The 26,372-nt window shown below is 40.8% G+C and overlaps 1 protein-coding gene and 1 long non-coding RNA gene across 9 annotated transcripts; one reads left to right on the top strand and one right to left on the bottom strand.

Annotated features, from left to right (window-relative positions):
- Window positions 1-301: 301 nt before the first annotated feature.
- glt1d1 (glycosyltransferase 1 domain containing 1) lies at window positions 302-21,830 on the top strand. Of its 8 annotated transcripts, none has more exons than XM_053624069.1 (12): window positions 302-525; window positions 1,845-1,999; window positions 2,217-2,322; window positions 5,601-5,652; window positions 7,369-7,405; window positions 7,509-7,565; window positions 12,786-12,926; window positions 13,845-13,894; window positions 15,794-15,837; window positions 16,291-16,411; window positions 17,267-17,365; window positions 19,322-21,829. In XM_053624069.1, exons 1-12 carry the CDS (start codon window positions 458-460, stop codon window positions 19,466-19,468), a joined length of 1,077 nt encoding a protein of 358 aa, XP_053480044.1. In that variant the 5' UTR covers window positions 302-457; the 3' UTR covers window positions 19,469-21,829. The 8 variants fall into 8 exon arrangements, 7 of the variants coding, with proteins under 7 accessions (XP_053480044.1, XP_053480046.1, XP_053480049.1 ...); XM_053624071.1 differs by having other exon boundaries at window positions 12,828-12,926; window positions 19,322-21,828; XM_053624070.1 differs by lacking the exon at window positions 302-525 and adding an exon at window positions 821-1,238 and having other exon boundaries at window positions 19,322-21,830.
- Window positions 2,051-3,052, bottom strand: LOC128607333 (uncharacterized). The gene is made up of 2 exons (XR_008385849.1): window positions 2,978-3,052; window positions 2,051-2,336 (listed from the first exon to the last, which is right to left on the bottom strand). It is a non-coding gene; the product is annotated as an uncharacterized LOC128607333 (long non-coding RNA).
- Window positions 21,831-26,372: the final 4,542 nt, after the last annotated feature.

Here is a 26,372-nt window from a genome sequence, read left to right as displayed (position 1 = left end):
CAGTTTCAAATTAAATAATTATAAACAACTTTTATTTGGTTATATCATAGAGGTTATAGTTTTGTTTACCGGGTATTGATGAACAGGAACTAATCGGACCTAGTTCTTGTTTCCCGACGAACGATATCTCGAACGGACCTGTGCCAAAAGCAAACTACACGTTTACGTACCCGTATTCATACATGTCCCGCCTTCTTGTCTATGATTGGCTATCTGTATCACGCCTCCTCGCAGAGATTGGCTAGTAGGGCATCAATTATCAAAAGCAAACTTCCGGGTTTATTCGAATATGGGTAGGTAAAGAAAATAATACCAAAAGTAAATATCCGTGTAAATATATAGCACCGGTGTCCTTGTTGTACAGGAAAAGATTATTAAACAGAGCAGCCTTTGTTTATACTATTTCAACTGTAAAATTGTAATTTATTTCAGCTTTATATCGCGATACCGTGGAGAAATGAGAATACTGTTCCTAGCTTGCCTCAGTCCCAAAACTGGGAACTGTACTACTGCCGAAAGGATAAGGTAAAGCAGCAGGTTTTATTTTATTTATTAAATTAAAAACCTTTACGAGAGCAGACAAATTAATCCATTTCATGTTGAATACTCGGGAAAGATGGAAGAAGAAAATATGCTTTGAAAATATAATCCCGGAAGTGACAGTTTAATGTATAAAAAGCGCAAAATAGCAAATCAAATACAAACAAAACCAAAATCAACTCTCATTTATTACTTAAAGAGAAAAAAAAACGAACGGTATATTAATCTTTCGTCGGCTTTAAAGATCTCAGAAGCTGTTGTTGTCAGGGGGCGTGGCTTTACAGTTGCTCGTTGGCAGGGGATGTACTTATAAGGTTCCATTGCTTACAGGGGCGTGGCCTGTTGCATAGGAAACCAAAACGAACAAAAAAAACCCCCAAAAGGTCTTGCTGTTTGTAGTGAAATCTAATTATTACGTGATTCATGCAGACCCGGAGTCATTAGGTCCTGTTAATCATTATTACAATAATCTGCAGTTATTAGATTATTTTACACACGCAAACAATATCAGTCTTTTAGTAAAGTTGTGCAGAAATGTGTGTGCAGGCCAAACCGAACTAAAATACCTCCTATATTTACAAAATATCTCTGATTTTCTTTGTACTCGGTTTGATAAATGCCGATCAACCGTAAATTATCATGCATGTGTACGGGATAATTGATTTACGTTTAACCACGCCCACAAAACCCCATAAAAGGTGAGCGGAAAATGACACAACGAAACGATGAGAGCGCGCCTCCTAAGCACAGCATGTACTGAATCTTCCAGTAATGCAGCTCGGCTACCGCAGACACACCCTGCCTCTTTCTCCTTTTACAGGGCGCCATTACTTTTGTCCTAATTAAGTGCCGACCCTTATTTTTCTCTCTTTCTCTCTTTACTTTCTTTTAAGTCACTCATGAAACGATTGAGATGTCAATTAAAATTGTGTGTATAATTTAAATAAATAACTGATTTAAACTTGACCGCGTAATCCGTAAATAAAATCATAAAGACTGCATTTATATTATTATACGGTGTGTTTCTAATGTTACATCTTAAACTTTTGCTAATGTTCTGTGCTAGCTGAGTAGAGAAGACGTTAAGCTACGTGTGCTAAGTCATACACCGCTAGCTAATTGATGTGTATAGTTAGCATGTTACATGAGTCAGCACACGTTTTAAGAACATTGCAGAAATGTTATTTTTGTCATTTGAATGTTCTGCTAACATTGTATAATATTATGCTAATCTGAAATAGTTAGCTAGGAACGGTGTGGTGATGGTGTTGCTGATGGAGTCTTGGTGTAACGTGTGTTTTTAGGGACCATATCGAGAGCGCAGGTCATGTGTGTGTGCTCCGGGACACCAGAGAGTTCAGCTCGGCTTCTGAGATAACGCTGCTGATGAGTCAACATCAAGAACCATTTGACGCAGCTCTGGCGATTCATCTGTTTAAAGGAGGAAGACTCCTCTTAGGTGATCTATAACTGCACAAACCGTTTACACACACACACACACACACCAGCGTAGAACAATATAGCTTTGTTAAAGGTTTTTAGCTTCATTCCATCTGTGTTGGAGCTACATGGCTAATGCTAATAATAAAAAGATCTTAATTCATCAGCTGTATCGTCTGTTCTTCACCCTAAGAGCTTGTCGAGAGTGTTGCGTTCTGTTTTTAACATGGCTGCAGATGTCGGCGTGCCTTTCGGAGTGGTCTTCGGAGGGACGGACATCAACGAGGACGTGAAGGACGAACACAAGCGGAGTGTCATGGAGGAAGTTCTGCACAGAGCCAGGTGAGGCTAAAATCCTGCGTGGAGAAAAATAAATAAATCATTGCAGAGGAAACTCATGAATAGACAAGATGACACTGTTGCTAAGCAACTGGGTTGCATGGACGCCAATAAGACTAGCTACCTCATTTATATGTATGAAGGAAAGGCACAGTGACAGAGGAATTGAGATGAAATAATCCAGAATATCAACGTTTCTCTCAGATGTGTTGATAAATTAGTAAAAAAAAAAAAAAAAAAAGACTTTAAAATCAATACTGTATTATCAACCTTTTTTTTTAAAAAAGTTTAGCATTAAATCCAATGTGGAGAACAACGTATCGCAGTTCAAATGAAATTGTCATGTGGTTCGTGTAGGTTAAATGACAGCAAAATAACACTGTTGCTAAGCAACAATGTAGAATTGATGCCAAAAAGACTAGTTAGCTAGCATATATTTAAGGCAAGTCCTTATATATTTACGAAGGAACGTCATGGTGACAGAAGAAATGAGACAGAATCGTTCAGAATATCAACATTTCCCTCAGATATGTTGGTAAATTCATAAGAAAAGCTTCTAGACTAAAGTTATAAAGGAATTATCGACCCTGTTCTAACGTAGCATTAAATACTGGACAGAGTCACGTGAGGTTAAAGTCCACTGAGGAGAAAAACGTACGTGTTCAGAAATTTATTGCCATTCAAATAAAACTCTTGGAAATTCAGACACACGGTTCAAGTAGTTAAGCGTCAAGACAACACTGTTGCTAAGCAACAGGGCAACATGGACGCCAAAAGCATTAGCTAGCTAGCTAGCTGGCGTAACATAGCTGGCAGTTTGTTATATCCAGATCGGTTATTAAATTAGTAAAGCTAGATTTAAAACTCATGGAAAGTTGAGTAGGTTATACCATGATAACACTGTTGCTAAGCAACTGGGACTGGAAATTAGGCGAATGTTGAAGCTAATAGAAATGTTACGCATGTGGTGAGGAGACACAGTAACCGTGCAAATTAGAGAACATTGTTCAAATTATTATCATTTCACTCAGAAGTGTTGACAGATTACTGAGGAAAAAAACTCTAGACTTTGTTTGACTGTAGAGTTAAATACTGGAAACAGCCCCATGGGGTTAAAGTTCAAATAAAATCCATCGAAAGTCAAACAGTCCAGATAAGACTGTCGCTAAGCTAAGCGTTGTGGTAAACAAGTAATAATAATAATAATAGAACGGATTGGTGTGGCTTTGGGGAATTTGTATGCGGACGGGACGTGTGTATATCGTCTTGTGAATCTTTAACCCTGACATTTTTATGTCCTAGATGTGGCCGTTAAATAATAATAATAATAATAAAAAAAAAAGAATAGACTTGATAGTTGTTGCCTGATGGTGGAGTTTTTATTCACTAAGTCAACATGTTGGAACTTTTAAAGCGACACACGTCTTTTAGTGAAGACCCCCTGCTGCTGTACACACACACACCGGCTTCATCATCAATCCCATGCCCTTCAGAATCGCAGAGAAGAAAGACGGGAGATGTAAAGGACCGCGCTGAACAGCTGAATAGTGACACTTCTCTTTTCTCCCTCGCACACACTGAGGGGAAAAGCAGCGAGTTTTTCTGTTTTCCTGTAAATACAAAAGGAGAAGTGTGAAGACTCTGAAGTGTGTGTGTGTGTGTGTGTTTGATTTTGCACCTGAATTGACAGTGGCTTCCTGGTTCAAAGGCAGAAGTGAGAAGAAAGCGATAGCTACACAGAACTTTAACCTGGAGCTTCTACAAATAAATGTTTCTAAAGGAAGTGGGGGAAAAAAGTCACGCTCGAAAGCTCCTACACTTTCTCTTTCATCAAGAAATTAAATGAATGGGGAAACTGGACACGCCCCCAACTATACAAACCACTCCACGTTTGATCTTGTACTTCCTTAAATGTGTGTGTGTGTGTGTATATATATATATATATATATATTGATGTTAGAAGTTAGTGTGTAAATATCAGACTTCCACACCATATGATACGATTTTGATTCTTAACGCAACACGATACGATACGATTCAGTTTCATGTATTATCGATACATGACTGTGTTTGGTCAGAATCTGGGGTCGTTAATTCGTGAACGATGATGATGTAGGGAAAGACTATTTTAAAAAAAAAATATATGAGAATTATGGACAAATCACCATGCTAGCCTATTCAATTATTTACACATTTAAAAATATTAGTTTTTTACCGGAGCTTGTTTCCGGCACGGAGGAAAAAATTAAAAAGGTAATTGCGACTTTATATCTCGCCATTCTGACTATTATCCTCGCAAGTGTGAGTTCGCATTTCACAATTTTGACGGTATTTCTTGCCATTTCTGACTTTTTTTCCCTCCTAATCCTGACATTCCTTTCAATTCTGAATTGTGACGAGGTAGCGAGCGCGCTAGCGTCTGGTGTTCCTTTTCGTGACTAGCTTATGAGCGTAGTTCTTACTGTATCTCGCCTATCTATAGAGGTCGATTGATGTTTTTTCAGTGCGTCCTTTAACTCAGGTGGACGTCTAAATTGCGATGGGAAAAAAAAGTCAGAATTGTGAGAACTCGTAATTGAGAGAAATGAAGTCACGATTATCTTTTTTATTTATCTTCCCTCCCTGGTGGAAACAGGCTTTCATAAAAATCCGTATTTTTAAATGTGTAAATGTGTGAGTTGGCTGAATTTCTCACATTTTTTTATAATAGTCTTTCTCTACATCGTCATCATTCGCAAATTAACGATGCGCCGGAACCTCGTAAATACGAGAAATAAAGCCAAAATTGTGTCAAAAATGTTCCTTCCCCCCCCCCCCCCATAACTTTTTACACGCTAGTCATCTGTCCTTTTTCGTTAGCAACCAGTTTATAATAAATTTTAATCGGTTGATGATTGTTGTCCCGATTCGTTTCAAACGTTGCTTTTTAATTCAACGAGTTGATCCAAATCGTCTGATCAGAAGTGTGAATCGATGCGCCGACACGTGAGTCAATTCGATTCATGATTCATCGATTTTCAGTTTGATTCCTGAGCCATTTTTGTGAATCGTAAGTGATTTAATTCATTAAACACTAAATTCGATTCTGATGCACTTTAACTCATCCAGTGTTGTTTACTGACACTGTTTAATGTTTGACCAAAGCAAGGGATGAACAGGACATGTAGAATTCAGGAGCTTTTAATACATCTTTTGATTCATTTATATATATATAAAACTCAGCTGAACTTGATCGATCTCGCTCTCTCTCTCTCTGTCTCTCTCACTCTCTCTCGTCACAGGTTTGCAGTAGCATTCACAGAGGAGATGAAGCAGAAAGCTAAGACTTATTTGGTAAGACGCTGGTGTTCGAAATTCCTCCGTTTTCTGCGCGAAAGCCAATTCCCTGCTGTGAATACACGGTTCATCTCTACCCTGACACGGTGTTTACAAAAACACAACAACAACCAAGCAAGCAGTGATGTATAGTGAGTGGTCTAGTGCAGGAGTGAGCGTGTGAGGAATAAACCACTTCAGGACGCGCAGTTGTAGGAAAATAATCAACTTTAGCGGCAGTACGAGTGACGACGCAGAGACCGTTATCTAGTAACGAGGGTGAATTCGTCGCGGTTCATTAATGAGGCTCGTTTACGTGGGATTTTCTCAGGGCACGTTTTTCGAGAACGTTTGAAGCCGTGCGTCGTCCTGTCCTGTAGGAGCAAAGTGAAGTGAACGATAATGAAGCGGTTATCGAGCAAATATCGACCGGACCGCCGCCGTCCGTCTTTAACGGCGCAGAAAACGAACGAGGGGAAAACGTGGACTAACGTGTGCCGCCGGAGTCGCCGATAAACACAAACGGCTACCAATAACCACGCCGATTATAACCGTTCTCAGCAACATCCCATAATAATAAATCAGCATTCAAAACGAAATTAGAAGCGTTTCATTGGCGGATTAGACTCTCACAGTCTCTCTGTCACACACACACACACACACACACACACACACAGCAGGCATCCAAAGCTGATAACATCCAGGCAATTTCCTCTCTCTCTGTGTGTGAAATGATTCGCTTGATCTCGACCGAGCAGCAACATTATTCCGTTATCACGCTTCTCCCGCTTTATTATTTTTTACATATTGATTTTAGAATCATGCCGAGATTATTCCTGATTATACTTCCGCCGCTTTCCGTGCCACAGCGAGGATTTCACGTGGCTTTGAGAAACGCTTGAAAAATACAAACATGCCGAGAATTGTGGGTCATTTAAAGGCAGCTAATTTTGTTGTTTTGTTGCTTGTTTGTTTGTTTGTTTGTTTGTTTTCGAAAAATCAATCCCATAATTAACAGATAATATCCGTTACGGGCCAAGACTCACGCTTAAATAATAAAGCGACAAATTTAATTGCACGGAACTGAATTATACGCTACGGCGCATGGAAATTACACGAGAAGCTCTAAGAAGACAGCGAGTTAGCGACACTGTCGTCATAGCAACGATCATAAACACTCGTTGAATTGTAACATCGTTGTTGTCGGGTTGTTTTTTTTTACGTAGCTACAGCATCACTACAACGACGACTGGACCGTTTAACCACGCATTCTGCTTTCTTACTAAGTAACCATGTTGGAGTGTTACCGTGACAACGAGTGCAAATAGCTAGTTATTAGCTAATGCTTCACTGTCGTAATGAAAACTATTCAGCGTAATTGTGCAGAAAGGATTTTTTTTAGCTACAGCGTGAGGAAGAGAGCGCGTTAGAGATGTTAGGGAACAATCGCAGACTAGTCGAATTGTAACGTTGTGATCGCAGCGTCTCCTTTTTATGTAACCATGTTGGAATGTTACCATGACGACGAATGTAAACAGCGGTTATGGGACATTGATCGTTTTTCATTATCGTAGCTAAGCCAGTAAAGTTAATTGTGCAGGAATGATTGAGAGGATTTACAGTGCGTGGATAAGTTTAAGATAAAAGCGATACGGACGTAACCGTGGCAACAGTCACAGAGGGTGATTGCGAAGTCTAGTCGTATTGTGACGTTGTTTTTGTTGCTTGCTTTAGGACTGCGACATCGCTGAGGTCCACGTTCAGGCTCAGGGTAAGGACAGATCTCCACCTCCTCTTCCTCAGTCTAACGCGTTTTTACGGTGTTGTCCGCATGGAGAACGATTGCCCTCTTCACCTTCTCCGTTCCTCTTCAGGAATCGAGACGAGACCGAGCTCCGACTTCAGCTGGACCGATTTCTTACACACTTCAGGTATTTCTCACAACAACAACTCTCTCCTCCCGCCATTTTCTTCTCCTCTCCTCTATTCTCTCGTTCTCCTGCTGCTCTTCCTTTTTTCTTTTTTTCCCTCATGTTTCTCGTCTCCTGTCTCTTCTGTCTTCCTTTCTTCTCCCCTTCTCTTCCTTCTGTCTTTCTTTCCACCTGTCTCCTGTATAAATTCTCCTCCTTTTCTTTTCCCCCCTCACCTCTCTCTCTTCTCTACCTCTTCTCCCTCACTAATCCCCCTTTATCTGTTTCCCTCTTGCCCCTCCTCTACTTTCTTTTTCATATTTCTCTGCTTTCTTTCTTTCTTTCTTTCTTTCTTTCTTTGTCATCTATTCTTTTCTCCATCATTATCTATCTATCTATCTATCTATCTATCCTTTTTGTGTACGTACATCTAACTGATCCTTCTCTCTCTCTTTCTTTCTCTCTGTCTTTCGCTCTGTCTTTTGCATTCTGTGTGTGTGTGTGTGTGTGAGAGAGAGAGAGAGAGAGAGGGAGAGAGAGAGGGAGATTAATAACTCTCTTGTCGGTGGTCATTCATCATCACCGGCTGCCAGCAGGGTGCAGGAATTTCGATAAGCAACACACTCCTTATTAAAAATACATCACACACACACACACACACACACACTCAGGCACACACATTTCAAACTCAGCCTTCATTAATATCAACATGTCCACCTGTCAAACATAAAGGTGAATCCCCGTGTCTGTAAATCTGTGTACATGTGTAAGTGTGTGTATACACCCGAGTATACACGCGCGTGTGTGTGTGTGTGTGTGTGTGTTACAGTAATTAAACAAAAGAGACGGGTGAACGAACAAGGAGGAAGGAAATAAAAGGAATAGAAGTGAGAAGGTGATAAGAAAAGAAGTAGGACAGAAATCTCCACACGAGTATACGTATACGATTATTATCAATGAAGTAATGATACATTATTATAAATGTTCTAAGGGTGTGCAAACTTTTGCACGCGAGTGTATTACGAAGCACACGTCACAGCTGGAAGTGACATATTCATGACATCATTATCCACAGCAGAACTGCGGAATGTCGTGAATGTTATAGATGTGTTTAATAGATCAGGAATAAAAGACACCAGGGGGCGCTGTTTCAGTGAACTAATCACCGATCTTCCCACGCCGCACCTCGGTCCTCTTCTATTACATCACACCCAATAAAAACAGAGAGATTCATTCCTCTTATACCACTGCTATCTGTACTCTATGCATTTATTACAGCATGTCACGATAAAGAACGTCACACGTCATACTTTTTATCCGTTTAGAGTTACATTTAATGCTGTGGAAGTGAGTTCACGGGTCAAAACACATACAGCATTGAAGCTCACACACTGGACGCTCATTTATTTATCTGTGACGGAAAAATAAACAACGTGAATGTGATGTATAGAAAATATAATGATATAGAAAATACACTTCACTGTAGTCCTGAGTTTCGGAATCTCCGGAATCTTCTCTCTGCTCAGTTCACTTGACTTCTCATTACAGCGGGAAGTGTGTGAGAGTGTGTGTGTGTGTGTGTGATGAAGATCAGAGAGGTTCCATCAAATAAGCCTGAAAGCAGTGTGTTGGCGTGTGTTCGCGTGTGTGTGTGTGTGTGTGTGTGTGTGTGCGCGTGTGTGTGTGTGAGAGAGCGCACTCTTGGCCTCCCGCTGTCGTGTAGCTCGCGGCAGGGTTTTTCAGAGAACACTGGTAGGAGGTCTGCTTATCTGAAGAAAGATATTCTGAGTGACTCTGAGTGTCTCTTTTGGATAGTGATCGTGACGTGTGTGTGTGTGTTTGTGTGTGTGTGTGTGTGTGCGAGAGAGAGAGAGAGAAAGCACAGCATTGTGGAACCCCTGCTAGGTGGAGGCTGTACTTAATATCAGGAATATGATAAAGACATTGTCAAGTTTTGTTTGAGTTTCATCCTCGTTCCAAACCAAATAGCTCTGCACACACACACACACACACACACACACACACACACACTCGGGCGCTCAGTAGGAAGGCAGGTCCCGACTTGTTTCCCACGTGTTCTATTCCTTTTATACCTTTTATACAGCACGTTGTACTTTTTATCCATTTATAGTTACCTTTAATGTCGTGAAACGTCCACGAAACAAATCCGTTCCTGTTCTCACTTACGTTACAGCAGCTATAAACACTCGTTCCCTCTCTTATTTCTCTTCTTTAAAAGTTAATAAGAAAAAAAAAATTAAAATAAAAACGCAGCTCGTCACGTTACCGAAAAATCGCAGAGCGGTAAACTTCCTCCGTCCCGAAAACGTCTTTTACGGAGAGCTGACACTGGAGACTCCTTTCACAGACTTTCAAAGAAACGTCCCGAAAACGTCACCGTATCAGCGGTTATACGCGTTGGGACGTGGCGCTGTAATTCCTGGGTCTCGTTTACGCGATGATCACTGAGTCGGATTTAAATACAGAGCTGAGACGGAATACAAGGAAAGAAGGAGAAGTGTAGCGAGAATGATCAGGACGGTTCCGCGTGAGAAGACGGCGTGTGAAACCGCACGTGTCCGGCGCGAAAGCGGTTCCAGTATCCGCAGCCGGACGTGTGACGGACGTGTGTTTCCGTTTTATCGGATTTACCCTCACGTCTGATCGAGATCCGATAAAATCCCCAAGCTGGATTGAATCCCGATTGAGCTGTCAGTGTCTCGTCAGCGCACGACGCTGACCCCTGCACTTCCTCACAGATCTCTCAGATGTTCGGGACGTGTTCTACGATAACGTCTACGTGTCGGTTTTGTTTCCTTTCAGTGAGATCTGCTGGTCTTGTGTTCGCTGAACGGAGCAGGATCTACAGGAACACGAGGACGTAAAGCTGATGATTACCTCCCTCTGTCTGCGCTGGGATGTTGATAATACATAACCTTCCGTCTTCCTCTTCTTCTTATTATTCTTCTTCTTCACCATCGTTTCCTGCATTGATTTAGTTTTCTTCCTACGTTTTGATCCATTCGAGACGAAATCCGATCCGCGCCTGATTTGTTTCTCAATTCTAGCTCTGAATTGTGGATTTATCTGTAATTATACTCACAGGAACATATTCCTGCATGTCTGGTACACGTGGAGAGACGAGAACGTTCCTCAGTTCCTCATCGTTTCAGTACTTTTACGATTCATTAAAATCGTCTTGGCGTCAAAATCAACACAGTGACAACGGGTAAGCCGTTAAAACAGACCAGTTTAATACAAATAAATAAAAATCTTCACTGTCATATTAATATCAGCGCATCTACGTCTATAAGGTACACACACAGCACTGATATTGGCGCCCTTGGTAAATATGAGCAACGGAAAAAAATCCCATTGTTTTTTTCTTTTCTTTCTTTGCTCACATGAGAGCACTGAAAATAATCTGACACTAATAAGAGAATTTATTCTAACTCATGCAACCAAAAAAAAAAAAAAACGTCTAAAACTGCACAAATATTGTTAAACATTAATACCAGTGTTTGTATAACAATTTAAAAGAAAATGTAATACATTCATGGAAATTTTCCCTTCGATTGGAATTTACAATAGATTCAGATTTTAGACTTAATGCGGGATTTTATTATTTTTTCATAGTAACAGCATTGCATATATACCGTAGAGTATAATTACATTTAATTATAAAATATCAGACCATTTTAGAAGAAATAAAATATATCACATATCACAAAACAAATCTGGATTTAAAAAAAATTATAATATTTATTTGATTAACTTCATCGACTCACAATGTTGAATACATGTCTTTTTCTTGGATTAGAATGGATTTCTTCTTCTTTTTTTTTTTTTTAAAGCGTCATTGTCGTGCACTTTCTTTACTGAAGGGTTTTAACCTCTAATCTGTCCGTTAAGCCTGATTTTCTCTTTAAATTGATGTCCTTTAATGTTCCACTTCTTTTATATATATATATATATATATGACCAAACTCCTGTCACTGTAATGGAATGGACCACTTTTTATGACATTTTGTCTCGACAGCCCTTGACTTTTTTGTGTGTGTTCATTATAATCCGGCGCGTGATTTTCCTGTCAAACCCTAACGTCTGAATCGCTGAAGGCATTACGGGATTGGATGCTTATCTGCGGAAATGAATTTCCTTCCCTTATCTTAGCCTGGTCTCTCGGAGAAATGAGTTACAGAATCCGAAAAGAGTTTAATCCTGCGTGTTACGGTCACTTGGGTCGTGTCCCATTTCGGCGAAGTCTATCTCAGACATATTTTCATGTGTTTCAGCCTCCTAGCACTGGTCCTGGGATTAAAAAGGGATTAGAGCCCCTGATCCAGCGGTCAGTCACTGACCCCAAACGATTCCGGATCGCTTCAGGAAATCTTCATCACATCGGCGGAAGCTCTTGGTCTTCTTCCCTCGAGACTCCGTTTCTCGGTTTCATTAACCTCTCCGGGTCGGGAGGATTAACACGTGCACTCGAGTCGATCAGATCTGGAGTTTTAGTGTCTGAAGCAGGTTCTGAAGTTCTGGACACATGCTAATCAGCTAAAACGTCCAGGATTTAAATTAACTTCTGTTTCATTATATTTGCCATTCAAAGACGTTTGAAGTACTAAGAGTGCAATTAGACACGCCTAGCAGAGCGCGAATGCGTCTCGTTCAGAACTCTGCTCTTATTCATTAGCTAAAACCTTCATTAGCAGAAATGTAGGGCTGCTAGCTAGCATGCTATCGACTGGGGAACGGTTTTATCGACCGTGCTCCTGGCTGTTTTCAGTCTTTTGCTTCTGAGTAACCGTGAAAAATCTCCACGAGAACTTGAAAATGAAATTTGTAGAAGCATAAAACTTACAACGCAGCTAGCATTGTTAGCCAAATTAGTAAGAGTAGCAACGTTACCCCTAGATAACGAAGTGTTTGCTATTTATTTAGTATTAAGATTTAGCATGTAAATAAGTTTAAGACCATAATTTAACGACTTTATTGGATAAATGTAAGCTTGATTACAAAAACGAACAAAAGCTACGCTATGAAAAACATACACAAGTTAGCTACTAGTTAGCGAGACGAAGTTAGCTAGCTCGCTAATGGTTATTGGTTATACCCGTAATCTTTTATGTTCCTGAAAGAATACTGATTGAATAGTTCAAATGAGTAGTAGTAGTAGTAATTAGTGAAGTAGTGAATAGTTCACTCTAGATGTTATTCTCCTGTCCTCTTGTGCATCAGAGGATTCTGCTGATGGAGGATGTCGTTTGTTTGGGTTCGTAGGAGTGCGTTTGGATCGAGTAGATGACCTACACGTGTTCCTGTTAGTGTGTGGACTCAGAAAAGTGAAGGACCCGCTCTACCTGCTGAAGGCCTTCTCAGGTAAACCATCACACTTTATAAACTTAATGTAGAACACTGTAGACATCTCAGACGTTTATTTATTCAGATTGTTAGTTCCCACGCCCTGTTTCTTCTAAGAATTTAGCAGCTAGAAGCATATTAGCTAATTAGCAAGCAGATTTGTCTGTAAACGCAGTTCTGAGGGCCATCATTTTCTTAGCAACTGGCCACTCATGTGATATCAACCCTGCGCGCTCATGTTCTATATTCCCAGGATCCTATGTGTCCATGTTACCAGCACCTGTGCTACCAGGGTCCTAAGTTCTCAAGGTGTTCTATGCTTCTAGTGTCTTATGTTTCCAAACCCTCTATGTTCCCAGGGTCCTGGGGTTCCTATGTTTTTAGGATGCTATATTTCCAGAGTCCTCAGTTCTCAGGGTCCTTTATACCCAGGGTCCGTCATACACAGGGTCTTATACACAGGGTCATACACAGGGTCCACAGTGCTATTTCTAGGGTCCTATATTCCCAGGGTTCTCTATTTCCAGGGCCCTATATTTCTAGGGTCCTATATTCCTAGGGTCCTATATTCCCAGGGACCTATATTCCCAGGGACCTCTATTCCTAGGGTCCTCTATTCCTAGGGTCCAATATTCTTATAGTACTATGTTTCTATGTCCCTATGTTACTTTGGCCCTTAGTTTCCCAGAGTCCTATGATCCCAGGGTCCTCTATACTTAGGGTCCTATATTCTTATAGTCTGATGCTCCTAGGGCCATATATTCAGAGGGTCCTGTGTGTTTTCTGCCAACCAAGGATATATTGTGGTCTGACCTATGGTGACCCCATGATGTCCAGTGACTTCCTGATCTTATGGTCTAAGGCGTGTGTGTGTGTGTGTGTGTGTGTTCTGTCTATTTACATGGCTAATCCTCTGCCAGATCTTGTTTCCAACAGAATGGCATACCCAGAACCCTCTGGTGATCCTCATCATCATCGGCCCAAAGGTGAGCACAAATCCAGAAGTGTGTGAAAGTGTGTGTGTGCGTGTGTGCGCGCTGGTGTGTTACTGCAGTTGTAGCCATGTGTGTGATCTCACAGCTTCTTTACTATTATTAGCATGCCAGCATAAAGCTAATTGGACATACCAGGGAGAAAGTGATAGCAGCAGGAACTGGGTGTTAAATTCACACTCGCGAGCCTTCGATGAGGTCGAGCTTCTCAACGAGGATCATCCTGGACCAACCACAAGCTGGGACAGATCTCTGAATCAACATAGAAAGTCAGCAAATAGTGAGCCAGATATGATGAGGAATGATGGTCCTGTTGATCAACAGATCTGACAGAAACCAGCTCCTCTGAAGTTTATGCCAGAGGTATGAAGCCTTCTTTCCCAGAAGACATGGACACGTTCTTACACTTGCAATGAATTCTGAGAGAAAATTAAAGCCCGAAGTTGTATTTCATATGTAATAGACTCAATCTCAGGATCTCAGCTTGTTCATCACCACCCAGTGCTTGGTGCTGGCTGTAGATGGTGTTTTCACCTCATGTTTTTTTACTAGATCGTAAACAGTTCTCCTAAACATTGATTTTCCTCGCTGCCTAATGATCACACCCTGCTGCTGGAGGTCATCCATGTGATGGAATCCAGGGAGTCGGATGCACATGCAGAATTTTATTAATAACAAACAGCAACAAAAATAACTGGAAACGACTACAATGAGGAACTAGACTACACTAAGGCGAGGCAAAGAAAAGAAAACTCAACATGAAAACAAAAACCACTCGTAGTGGAAATATAACGTAAAATACCAACAACTATACACACACACACCCAATGCTCCAGAAATAAGGAGGAAAACACAGAACTTTAATGGGGAACTACTTTAACGAGGAAACACAAAACAGGTGAGCACAATCAAGGAAGTAAATGGAGCAGACACCAATAGAAGAAAATGAAAGGAGAGTGCCCTCTGGTGGTCTAGGGAGGAATCGTCCGTGGTGGACATGTGAACCCATGGTTCATTTTGGCAGGAATTTTAAGTTTAGTTTTATTCACGAACATTGCTGTTACTTTTGTTAATACGTTAGGTTATAATAATTTACTCTGAGCTGCTGTTATACTCCAAATCCCAGGACTTACACAAAGGAGCACTTATATTATATTTAATCAGATGTCTATATTTAATCAAACCTCTGCTTGTCCTTAACCTACAAATTCTGACCGTTTCCTCTAATGCTCTAATTTCTCATCAAGACTAACGCTAAACGTTGAAAATGATGAGAATGTAAAGTGTCTCGTCCAGACGCTGTGATTTGGGGATTACAGAAATCGTCTCTCATAGCCGAAGTCCCTTATGGTTTATAGATCAAGATAATTGATCATCTTGGTACCGTAAATGTTATTAAACCTTCTAAACCCCAAGGAAGAATTTATAGTGAGACACGTCCACTCTTCATGCTTGTACACCACAGCGCTGTTGAATTCTGGATGCTGATTGGTCAGAATTTGCTCTAACATTAGCGCAGCTGCAAATCACAGGTGTATATCGATGCGCTTGTTCTGATACGTCACCGTTTCTATAGTAACGGCTCTTTCGCCGGGACGTGTACGGCGGAGGCTCGACGTTAACGGCGTAATTGTTTTTTGTAACACGGTGACGTTTTCTGTAAGGAGACGTTTATTTAATACTCACGGAAGGAGTCTCCAGTGTCGGTGCTTTAGTGTCGATGTGTTCGGTGTTCAGAAAAAGACAAAACTGAACATCGACCCACACGTGACTCATGTCTGTCCACCGAAACACAAGAGTTTCCGGCGATTTTGCCGCTCTTTCGACCTCGACAGCAGAGAAGTGGAACTTTTTGATTCGACTCGCTTTAGTGTCTCTTGCTTCTCCTTCCAGATCGACCCGGTGCTCAGCTCGGAAGTTGAAGAGTGTGTGAAAAGGTAAAGCTCGCTCCACTTTCATCTTTCCACTCCCCTTCTTAAACTTTCTTCACAGGCTCAACTCTTTATCTCCAACAGTAACGCAAGAAATTGTCTTCGCGCTTTGAGTTTTATAGTTTTTCTTCTTCTTCTTCTTCTTCTTTGGAGCTTTGGGCCCTCACACGAAATTGGTATTGGAGTGTGCTAACTTTATCTCTGTACACACTCATTTTTAGCCAAAGTGAAAGTGTAAACAAGCTCTCTGTAATGCATGGAGGATGTCATGCTATCGGACTAGCATCTTAGCCCAGAATGAATTGCAAGATTGTGTGGGAAAGTGATAAGAAATATATTTATATATATTTTTTTTGTATTCGGAATCCTGAGAGGCCAGCGTGTGCTGCTGTAACTTTCCACAGTCTGCTGTTTGGTGTCTTTCCGGAACTTTCCTCAACTTTCCTTGTGTGTTTGTAGATCCGCTGGAGTATTTTTAGCGGCGGAGAGGAGTCAGGAGGAACTCCACGCCGCCATGAGGAAATCATTCGCCGTGGTCAACTCGTCCGTGTCGGAAGGCATGTCCGCCGCCATCTTAGAGGTTCGTACCTTCACGTCACGGTCGAGTGACTTACGCGGCGGGATTTATTTATTTATTTATTGTATGTACAAGATTAGATCCCTGATTTCTTCCTAGACGGGCTCATTCTTGAGATATCGTTAGTTTTAACTCTAAAGAATTTAACTTTAAATTCTTCCCAGATTTACATTCCCGGATTATTTTTCCATACTCGTATATTTCTTGTGTAAATCCTCCTGTGAACATTCTTACGGAGACATTTCGTCAGCGTTCCAGCTTCATACGTGTATTTTTTTTTTTTAGCAGAAATGACGCGGATTTTAACGGGAAATAAATAGGGCCGACGTCTCTTCATATTTGTCCGTGACGTAAGAATCGATTAATATAATCTCCAAACAAATATACAGATAAATATACGTCAACATTTCTAAAACCGTTGGTAATGTAATCAAATTCTCAATCGATAATCTGTTCGTGTTATTATATTATTCCTTACATTCCTTCATAATGCACTGTAATGAACTGTGTATGATGGATTATTTGTACTTTGAAGCTTTAAAGCCACTGAAGCTTTAAACCTCATCGGGATCAAATCAGTAATCTAATCTCATCCGTGTGAAAGTATTGTTCAGAACCCTGCTTTGCCTGACAGACCTGATATTTTCCTGCTAATCCTGTCGTTATCCGTGCGTTCAGCCGTAATCTCGTTCATCTTCAGCAAACTCTGGAGAATGTGTCTGGGGTTAAAGCGCTAATTCTGTGCATGTTTCTTCTTTACGCTTGAATCGGAGTCATCTGATTATTACAGGTTCACATATCCATGGTAACACGTCGTGTGTGTGTGTGTGTGTGTGTGTGTGTGGGTGATTTTATCAGGCCATGGATTTGAGTGTGCCGGTGTTGGCGAGGGATATTCCCGGGAACGCCGCGGTCGTCCGACACGAGCACAGCGGCCTGCTCTACTCGTCCCCCGAGGTGAGATTTCGGATTAATCTTATTCGGGACAGAAAGGAGATCGTGTTCACGTTGTCTTTGATATGTAAATTTAAAATAATAATAATATTGTGCCTCGAGACACTGAAACACTGAAGCGCTGAATGCATTCTGGGAAAAAAATTGCTCTTAGATTTATTTATTTATTTTAAAAAGCCCTCTGTATATAAGATTGCGTAACATCGTTCTCATTTATCATGCTGTACGTCGTTATTTATTCACGAAGCGTCCGCGGGAGTGTTTACATTCACGTTCATGTCCTCTGTACGTCTAACCTGAACCTCAATAGATTGGATTCGGATCGGATATTTTTATAAACGGATCACACACCGTCAAGTTTGAATCACTCGTTTATTTCAATTTCACCCAAATTGAATGAACATTTTGTGAAATTTCATATTAATGACTTCATTCAGCGAGTCCAAAATCGAGACAGATACGACTTGGTAAGTATTGGCGCCCTGTAAAAGGAGGAGGAGGTGGGGTGTGTCTGCGGTGGCCGAGCTGCGCTGCTGGAATATTTCACACCCGCCGTGCTTAGGACGTGCTCTTTCACCGTTTAGTCACCATTTTGTCTTTCTCAGTTCTCTGTGAGCCTTTTATGGACGTTTGTGGGCGTGGCTAAATGTAAATCAGCTGTGTCAGTCACAACCGTTTAACGTTTCTCCACATACACACACGAGGACTAAGAAAATGTGTGAAATCCAGCGGGAATGTTTAACTCGGTTTGACCACGAAGCATATCTACACACAACTTTACTAAGAGATAGATGTGTGTGTGTGTGTGTGTGTGTGTGTGTGTGTGTGTGTGTTACAAATGAATCATCTACAGCTGGTGCTCTGATCCTGCAGCGCCTCGTTGAAAGAGACTCATTATATGCAATAAGAGAACCGTTTCATTGTGCATTAGACTCTGATGTGCGTGCGGTTTCTCGCGTCCTGCCGAGATCAGAGAGATACCGCGGGTCGTACGCTGCGGCATGCTGGGAAACGCAGAGTCTCTCACGAGACCGGGGAGGAATATTAGCTCCGCACACACAGAGACGGATATCTGCCTCCGTATTCATGGATAAGATTAACCAGCAGGGGAGTGACGGAGAGCTTTAAATGTTTAACCATGTTAAAAGGAAACACACAGCGACACACACACACACACACACGGAAAGAAAAGGTCTGCTGTGTACAGTATGAAGAAGAAACGCAGCGTATATAAAAATACAAAGGATGCACCTCATCGTGAGGAACATTAGAGGAATATAACGAGGAAGGAAATGTGTCGCGTCCCACAGGGACGAGTCTGGAGTATCTCTGCAGTGATGAAGAGCGAGGAGGACGTAAGCGTGTTAGGAAGATTTGTGCTAATGACCTAGCGTCAGGGTTCGATCAGCGTCCCCACCTTCCCGTGATCAGCTCCAAATCCCACTCTGATGAGCAGTTTTCAGAAGCGCTATGATGAACCTGCATATCACTCCGTAATAATCATAATGCAGTTTTGTGAATGGATATTCGTTATGAGACGACAACAACTACTCTGCTAGGAATAACGTATGCTTTTTAGCCATTTATAATATTTACATTTAAACGTCCACAAAAGAAGTCAGTTCGTGTTCGCACTTACGTTACAGCAGCTATAAACCGTCGCTCCTTCACCAGCCTCTCTTATTTCTCTCTCAAAGTTGATAAGACATAAACCTACCAACTGTTACGAAGCACCGACACTGGAGACTCCTTCCCTCGATGTCGTAAGGCTTAGAAGGCACTCCATCACCGTTTAGTTGTCATTTTATCATGACCTTATATGGAGTTTTGTGGGCGTGGATTGTAAATGTAAATTTGTTCCCTGGACACGCTCGGTAATAAATAGACGATGTTGTACGTATTGTAATTGCGCTCTCATCGTAATACAAAGTAAGTGGACCTTTGGCTGTTCTTCTGTAGGAGTTCGTGCTTCTGTCTAAGAGACTGCTGCGTGACGAGGAACTGCAGGAGAACCTGAGAACCAACGGGAAACGCTACGTGACGGAGAGGCACGACGCTGCGAAGGAGCGGACGACGTACCGCCACCTGGTGGAAAAACTGCAGTAACCCGCGGAGAAGCCTGGCCGTTCTTCTAGTTCCTCACACGTCAGTCCGAGGAGAACTTCTACGAGTCCTCTCTTGTATTTTTAACACGCGGTGTCTTTGCAACAGCAACATTTTGTTTCTCGGAACAGTTTTGATTCAAGTGAATCCGAATCGAACGGGTTTTTATAAAACGTTTAGTTTCATTGCACTCGGAAAAGATCCTCAGTAGATATGTTTACGGAATCGTCTCGCTAGTTCAGCTGCTTCGTCTTCTAGGAACACTTCCGACATTCCAGAGCTCTATAACGAGCTTAACGAGTGTCTGTACGGCGGAGGGAAACCTTTTTAAACCGAACACCAGGCTCCGTTTTATCCTGAAAAATAATCAAACGTGATCAAATACGTCGTGTTACATAACTACATGCACGACTCGGTGCTATTATTACATTTTCAGACAAACTCTCTTACACAGAGCATATCATTTACATATTACGTACCTAATTAGTGTCATGTATATTAATATTCACGTATTAATTATAATAATTATTATAATTAAACGTATATTTTATTCGATATTGCTTCAGTCATTTAATACCAACCCCAAACTGGAGCATTAGAAATGGATAACAGGTCTGTAGACAGTGCGTACGCATACACTCTTCTGCGCTTTGCTTGTCCCTTTGGAGGAACCGTTAAAGGTTCTACGTAGAACCCTACAACCACTTTCCTTCCAAGCAGAACCATGTTGTGTACGATTAAAACCATTCATTGTCCAATAAACCTTTAAAGAACCCTCGAAGAACCCTTTTTTCTATGAGTGTATGTATTTACAGGGTACGTGTGCGGTACAAACTCCAAATTATTGCTCATTATTCAGTTCTTAGTATCTAGAACCTGTCAGTTTAACATCTAGTTCTTGGTTGAGAGTTCCTCTGTTAGAAAAATGGTTCTTTAAGTGTTCACTGGATAATTAAGGGTTCTAAGTTTTCAAAAATTATAATTTTCTGGTAAGACGAGACTTTTATAGGGTTCTACCCAGAGGGACAGTTGGAGAACCAGGTTTCTAAACGAAGAGTGTACTGTCTTAGGACCTGTGCAGTTTGATGTTGGTTTTAAATGACAGTAAACGATGACTAAAATATATCTTTAAGCGTAATAATTGACGTAAAAAGAAAGCGTTTAATATAAAAGTGACGTGATTATGGTGATATGATAATTAGGTACTAGATAGGAATGTCGGCGCGTCTGAAAATTTCTGATCTCCACGGCAACCAGTTTTTAGGTCTGGTGTTTTATACTGTTTTAAATGACGTACTGTTTACAGAAATATAAATATAAACCATATATTAGCTTAGTAATGCTCAAACTGCTTGTTTTTAGGAATAACCTTTACATACCGCAGGTTTGGAAATGTACTCCGGTTGATCGTGTAAATGCTGTAAATCCTCAGAAAATGCTTTTTTTTTTGTATAATTATATTTATTCATTATTCTTCTGAATGCACTCAGTTGATGTAGGTCTTCTGAATGCACTGCATGAAAAATTAAAGAGTGTTTTAAATAAAAATGAGGCTCCGCTTGATTGATATAATGTAAAATATACCATGTGTAGGCGGTCTTTAAAAACAACATGGTCTCAGTTTATTAGTGTTATTTTTTTGTAAGTTTCGTACGTCATCACTGAAAGATCGAGCAGCTCATCAGATCTGTTCATTCATAATTTAATAAACGTTGATGATTTTTGGCTGTAAAATCAGTACTTGGCAGAAATGATCTGCCTTTATTTATTTATTTATTTAATAAAGGCAGATTGAATGTTTATGGTAGATGTTTAAAAAGCGTCCACATATTTAAAGACTAGTTAAAATATTTCTTCTTTTTTTTTTTTGTAAGACGTCCTCGATACAGATGATAAAATTGTAGTTTAAGCTTCAGGATTTATACTTTCAGTGTAAATTGGATACTGAGGAAAAGTTCTCTTGATGGTGCTGTGGTTAGGGATCGTCTATAAAGTGACACGTTCCAACAAGAAACGTGTTTAATCATTTCTTCATACAGGAAGCGTCTTGAAGCTGTCATTACAAACAAAGGCTTCTGCATTAAGTATTAAATACATTTCAAATGTCATATAGTCATATATATATATAGTATATCAGGAATTTAGAGTCAATAATAATACAAGATAAAATCAGGTGGAGTTTTTGACCTTCCTATTTCCCTCATTAGATCTAAGCGGCCATGAATGAGTACTTTTTATCTGTTGTGTTCTTGTGATCTCGGCTTAATTTCCCCGTGTACTGAACATCCATCATCCCGAAGTCAGTGGGTTTCTGAATGGGTTTTTTGGGTAAATGCCTGAAATAAGGTCTGTGGTTAACACAAGCTCAAGATATGTTCACGTTTTATACTACGACATAAAATGCATCTGTAATACCCCACTCAGGATTGAAAAAAAAAAAAAAACAAAAACTTTTACGTGTCTTGAAAAAGACGGTCGCTAACAAGTGGCTAAATGCGATTACAGCGGATGTCGCGGACATTAAACGTCATCACGCCGGACAGGAAATCTCTTCTACTCCAGCCTCGATGTGTGTATATTCGCGCTCTTGCAACTCAAACTTTACAACTTGTAGATTGATCAATTTATAGTATTTTCCAATTGTATTGTGTGTGTGTGTGTGTGTGTGTGTGTGTGTGTGTTTGGTTTTGTTTTTTTAAATAAAGATTGAAAGAGTTGAAGTCATGTGACTGTGGTGTAGTTCGTTTATGCTATAAACGTACGGGCCGGCATTTTGTTCACTTTGAAAGTGAACAAAATGCATAAAAGACACAAACTAGAATGTTTTCATAAAATGCTATTCCTAAAGTATCCGCTCGTTATTCCTAATTATGCTATTCCTAAATTATCCACTGTTTTAGTCAGAGGAGAAACGCGGCACAACTCAACTCAACTCAGACCGAACAGCAGATGGCAGCAATGCGCCTTCTGCCGTTTGTTATTACAGTGTAGTCTACCCTATTTTCTACCCTCCCCACACCCTCATTAGCCAAAATGTCTTTGTCAAAAAGGAGAATGGAGTGCAATACTATATTTTTCAGCTCCAAACACCTGTGACATAAAGTTTTTTTTCCATTTGTACAAACACTGACCAGATGTGATGCACACACGTAAATGATCATCAGAAGCAAATTGCACATGTTTTGTCTTAAGGAATCCGAGGATGTTCATGATATGTTTTGTAAAAGGATATTTCATTAAATATGAAGATTTTCTTAATATACTTGTACTTCTGTGCATGAAAACAAAGGGAAAAACATGGACTTATTCTTATTTATAGGTAATTATGCTACGATTTTACTGACCCGCCCACTTGACGTCTAATTAGGCTGTATGTGACCCCTGAACTAAAATGAGCTATAAAGTTTATAGCCTAGCGTTAGCTTTTTACTTGTGTGTGTATAGGCTTCAAAATCTTATGAATCTTATCTTAATGAACGGAACATGTAAGAATCATAAACTTTTGTTGGTCACAGAGTTTATTTTCTGCATTAATCCTAAAGCCAGTGGAAGATTCCTATTAGCTTTTTGTCAAGGGAACCAGGGTGATGCTAACTTCTCCTGTGGCCTAGAGAAATACCTCATCATCCCTGTAGGATTGACGACTTCCACATTAGTGTCGGACACTCGAGAAGCCACACACACACACACACACACACACACACACCCCTCTCTCTTAATGTGGAGATAAAGTCCATCTCTACAGCGGGGAATCTCTACATTTATGCTGGAGAAGATGCCGGTGTGCATGTAACAGCAGTCCCTTTCACAAAGCTCCAGATGTTCTCACAATAAAGTTACATCGTGTGAAAACAGCGTTTGTTATGTCGAGATCACGAGCAAACAACAGAAATAATAATAATGTATGGCCGCTTAGGCTTTCTACAGATACCAGAGCGCAGGGACAGTTTTTGGACTCGTTTCTCATGAATATTATTTTCAGTGAGATATCTGGGAAGTATGTTTAATATTTAAAGTAAACTTTTCAAATTAAAATATAAATATTCCAGGTTTCTGGGACAGAACATTACTCGGTTGGTGTGTTCACAGGTGGTAAAGTGTGTGTGTGTGTGTGTGTGTGTGTGTGTGTGTCGTTGCGTGCTGAATTTATTTCTGGTGCTTTTAAATTAAAATCACGCTCTGTTGATTTCTCTCTGGATTTCCTCCAGATGTGATATTGATGCCACTGAGGGATGCACGTACAGAAGCATGAAAGAAAAAAAAATGTGAATAACTCAAAAAAAAAAAAGGCATATTTCTTTCACGCGAGTGCTCGAGGCAAGACGGGAAAAGACAAATGATGCACAGGGCTGGAGGTTAAATGTGTTCCAGATTTATACACACACACACACACACACACACACACACACGTGGAAGACAGGGTTCTTTACAGGTTCTTAATGGGGGATTATTTCTATTTCTATTTCTATTGATGTTTGTAAGATTTAGCAGGTATTGCGTGGTGTGTAAGGAATAAAACAGCTGAGGTGTTCTGGATTGTGATTGGTCAGAAGGTGTTGAGGAATTTTCTCTAACAGCAGATCTGACATTAGCATGTCGACAAACCACAGGTTTATATATATATATATATATATATATATATATATATATATACACCGGTTCCAATGCGTTATCGTTTCTATAGTAACAGCTGGCTCACAGGGACTCCATGTAAACTGATTATAAACGTGTGTAATCATTCTGGAGGAGACTCTCTTTTTCTCTGTCCAAGTTATTAAGTCACAAAAAAAACCCACCTCTTTATGTTACTGAGAATCCAGAAAGTGTAAACTCCTCTGTCCTGAAGATGTAAAATAGTTAAAGTTACAGCGTTACTCTGACTGTTACAGCACTGACACTGGAGACTCCTTCCATACCTGTTCAATGTGAATGAGCTTCTACTATAGAAATGATGATGTGTAGAGTGTGTAGGACACACAGGACAGAATGATGATGTATAGAGTGTGTAGGACACACAGGACAGAGTGATGATGTAGAGTGTGTAGGACACACAGGACAGAGTGATGATGTAGAGTGTGTAGGACACACAGGACAGAGTGATGATGTAGAGTGTGTAGGACACACAGGACAGAGTGATGATGTAGAGTGTGTAGGACACACAGGACAGAGTGATGATGTAGAGTGTGTAGGACACACAGGACAGAATGATGATGTAGAGTGTGTAGGACACACAGGACAGAGTGATGATGTGTAGAGTGTGTAGGACACACAGGACAGAATGATGATGTATAGAGTGTGTAGGACACACAGGACAGAGTGATGATGTATAGAGTGTGTAGGACACACAGGACAGAATGATGATGTATAGAGTGTGTAGGACACACAGGACAGAGTGATGATGTGTAGAGTGTGTAGGACACACAGGACAGAGTGATGATGTATAGAGTGTGTAGGACACACAGGACAGAGTGATGATGTATAGAGTGTGTAGGACACACAGGACAGAGTGATGATGTATAGAGTGTGTAGGACACACAGGACAGAGTGATGATGTATAGAGTGTGTAGGACACACAGGACAGAGTGATGATGTGTAGAGTGTGTAGGACACACAGGACAGAATGATGATGTATAGAGTGTGTAGGACACACAGGACAGAGTGATGATGTGTAGAGTGTGTAGGACACACAGGACAGAATGATGATGTATAGAGTGTGTAGGACACACAGGACAGAGTGATGACGTAGAGTGTGTAGGACACACAGGACAGAATGATGATGTGTAGAGTGTGTAGGACACACAGGACAGAGTGATGATGTAGAGTGTGTAGGACACACAGGACAGAGTGATGATGTAGAGTGTGTAGGACACACAGGACAGAATGATGATGTAGAGTGTGTAGGACACACAGGACAGAATGATGATGTAGAGTGTGTAGGACACACAGGACAGAGTGATGATGTAGAGTGTGTAGGACACACAGGACAGAGTGATGATGTATAGAGTGTGTAGGACACACAGGACAGAGTGATGATGTGTAGAGTGTGTAGGACACACAGGACAGAGTGATGATGTAGAGTGTGTAGGACACACAGGACAGAGTGATGATGTATAGAGTGTGTAGGACACACAGGACAGAGTGATGATGTATAGAGTGTGTAGGACACACAGGACAGAGTGATGATGTATAGAGTGTGTAGGACACACAGGACAGAGTGATGATGTAGAGTGTGTAGGACACACAGGACAGAATGATGATGTGTAGAGTGTGTAGGACACACAGGACAGAATGATGATGTATAGAGTGTGTAGGACACACAGGACAGAGTGATGACGTAGAGTGTGTAGGACACACAGGACAGAATGATGATGTGTAGAGTGTGTAGGACACACAGGACAGAGTGATGATGTAGAGTGTGTAGGACACACAGGACAGAGTGATGATGTAGAGTGTGTAGGACACACAGGACAGAATGATGATGTAGAGTGTGTAGGACACACAGGACAGAATGATGATGTAGAGTGTGTAGGACACACAGGACAGAGTGATGATGTAGAGTGTGTAGGACACACAGGACAGAGTGATGATGTATAGAGTGTGTAGGACACACAGGACAGAGTGATGATGTGTAGAGTGTGTAGGACACACAGGACAGAGTGATGATGTAGAGTGTGTAGGACACACAGGACAGAGTGATGATGTATAGAGTGTGTAGGACACACAGGACAGAGTGATGATGTGTAGAGTGTGTAGGACACACAGGACAGAGTGATGATGTAGAGTGTGTAGGACACACAGGACAGAGTGATGATGTATAGAGTGTGTAGGACACACAGGACAGAATGATGATGTATAGAGTGTGTAGGACACACAGGACAGAGTGATGATGTAGAGTGTGTAGGACACA

The sequence above is a fragment of the Ictalurus furcatus genome, chromosome 5, assembly GCF_023375685.1.
Source record: "Ictalurus furcatus strain D&B chromosome 5, Billie_1.0, whole genome shotgun sequence".
Lineage (NCBI taxonomy): Eukaryota > Metazoa > Chordata > Actinopteri > Siluriformes > Ictaluridae > Ictalurus > Ictalurus furcatus.
The sequence above is the reverse complement of the archived record's forward strand: the minus strand, read 5'-3'. Positions and strand labels throughout refer to the sequence as shown.